The 1,665-nt window shown below is 28.5% G+C and overlaps 1 protein-coding gene across 1 annotated transcript in view; it reads right to left on the bottom strand.

Annotated features, from left to right (window-relative positions):
• Nucleotides 1–391: 391 nt before the first annotated feature.
• The window catches only part of LOC106476648 (neuroglian-like), a 14,183-nt gene continuing 12,909 nt past the window's right edge, over nucleotides 392–1,665 (bottom strand). Inside the window, exons 7-8 of the mRNA XM_013937290.1 lie at nucleotides 832–952; nucleotides 392–405 (exon numbers count right to left, since the gene is read on the bottom strand). Coding sequence (XP_013792744.1) covers nucleotides 392–405; nucleotides 832–952 — 135 coding nt within the window. The remainder of the gene's footprint in view (nucleotides 406–831; nucleotides 953–1,665) is intronic.

Here is a 1,665-nt window from a genome sequence, read left to right as displayed (position 1 = left end):
TAGATTAACTGATGAAAAGCTACCTAAGTATAATTTTTTTCAGTTATAAATATGCATAGATTAACTGATGAAAAGCTACCTAAGTATTATTTTTTTCAGTTATAAATAAGTATAGATTAACTGATGAAAAGCTACCTAAGTATAATTTTTTTCAGTTATAAATATGCATAGATTAACTGATGAAAAGCTACCTAAGTATTATTTTTTTCAGTTATAAATAATCAGAGATTAACTGATAAAAAGCTACCTAAGTATTATTTTTTCAGTTATAAATAAGTATAGATTAACTGATGAAAAGCTACCTAAGTGTTATTTTGGCACATTTTCAAAAGGCATATTCATATACTAAAATAAAAAGTTAAACTTAATGACAAAATATGTAACTAATAAGCTATTTAGTTTTGCCTACAAACACATTGGTAAACCAAAGTAAAATCCTCGATGTTTATACTGAGAAAATTTGGTTTCTCGCCTGGTGCTTAATATTTATAACTATTTCTTTAACAGTGGAAAACTGGGTTTTGAAACACGTGTTTAACCTCTAGGATTCTATTTTTAACAGTGGAAAACTGGGTTTTGAAACACGTGTTTAACCTCTAGGATTCTATTTTTAACAGTGGAAAACTGGGTTTTGAAACACGTGTTTAACCTCTAGGATTCTATTTTTAACAGTGGACAGATTGTTAATGTCTAGGATTAACACTCTAGACCAAAAAAATTCACAAGTCAACAAAAAATACTTTTGAATTGTTACATCGCAGCTTGCTTAGTTCTGTTTTAATTTCACTCATATTAACAAGTGAGTAGCACTAGGACAATATAGGTAATTACCTTTGACATCCAGCCTGCCTCTTGCAGAAATGTCTCCAAACTTATTTGTGGCATAGCATGTATATTCACCTTTGTCTGTTACTAAAACATCACTAATTCTCAAGTCCCCATTTTCAAGTACCTAGTTGATACAGAAATCAGTCTCAGTCACAAAATTCTTAAGTAAGTGATAACATTTTTCTAGTTTAAACACACTAAAGTACTTGGGATTGAAATGAGGCTGGATGGGTTAAAGGAATACGAACCAATAATGAACAAGATGTGGCACACAGGTAGCTTTCACAGCTTACTGATTTTATGTTAAACGTAAAACTAAAAAAAAACTGGACAAATGATGTTTATATTAGGAATAATTGAAACGAGTCTAGGTCACTAAACAAGTACAATAAAACAAATCAATTTCATGGCCTTTTTAATAATATAGAGTTATGATGAAGACCAACTCACATTCCCCAAACACAAAATCAATTAATTAACTTTAGAATAAAAATAAGGTTATGAACAATGGAACCAAGATATTTTTACATTAATATAAAGAGTAAGGCTATTAACAATGGAACCAAGATATTTTTACATTAATATAAAAAGTAAGGCTATGAACAATGGAACCAAGATATTTTTACTTAATATAAAAAGTAAGGCTATGAACAATGGAACCAAGATATTTTTACTTAATATAAAAAGTAAGGCTATGAACAATGGAACCAAGATCTTTTTACATTAATATAAAAAGTAAGGCTATGAACAATGGAACCAAGATATTTTTACATTAATATAAAAAGTAAGGCTATGAACAATGGAACCAAGATATTTTTACATTAATATAAAAAGTAA

Source organism: Limulus polyphemus, unplaced genomic scaffold, assembly GCF_000517525.1.
Source record: "Limulus polyphemus unplaced genomic scaffold, Limulus_polyphemus-2.1.2 Scaffold11109, whole genome shotgun sequence".
In the NCBI taxonomy this organism is placed as follows: Eukaryota; Metazoa; Arthropoda; class Merostomata; order Xiphosura; family Limulidae; genus Limulus; species Limulus polyphemus.
The sequence above is the reverse complement of the archived record's forward strand: the minus strand, read 5'-3'. Positions and strand labels throughout refer to the sequence as shown.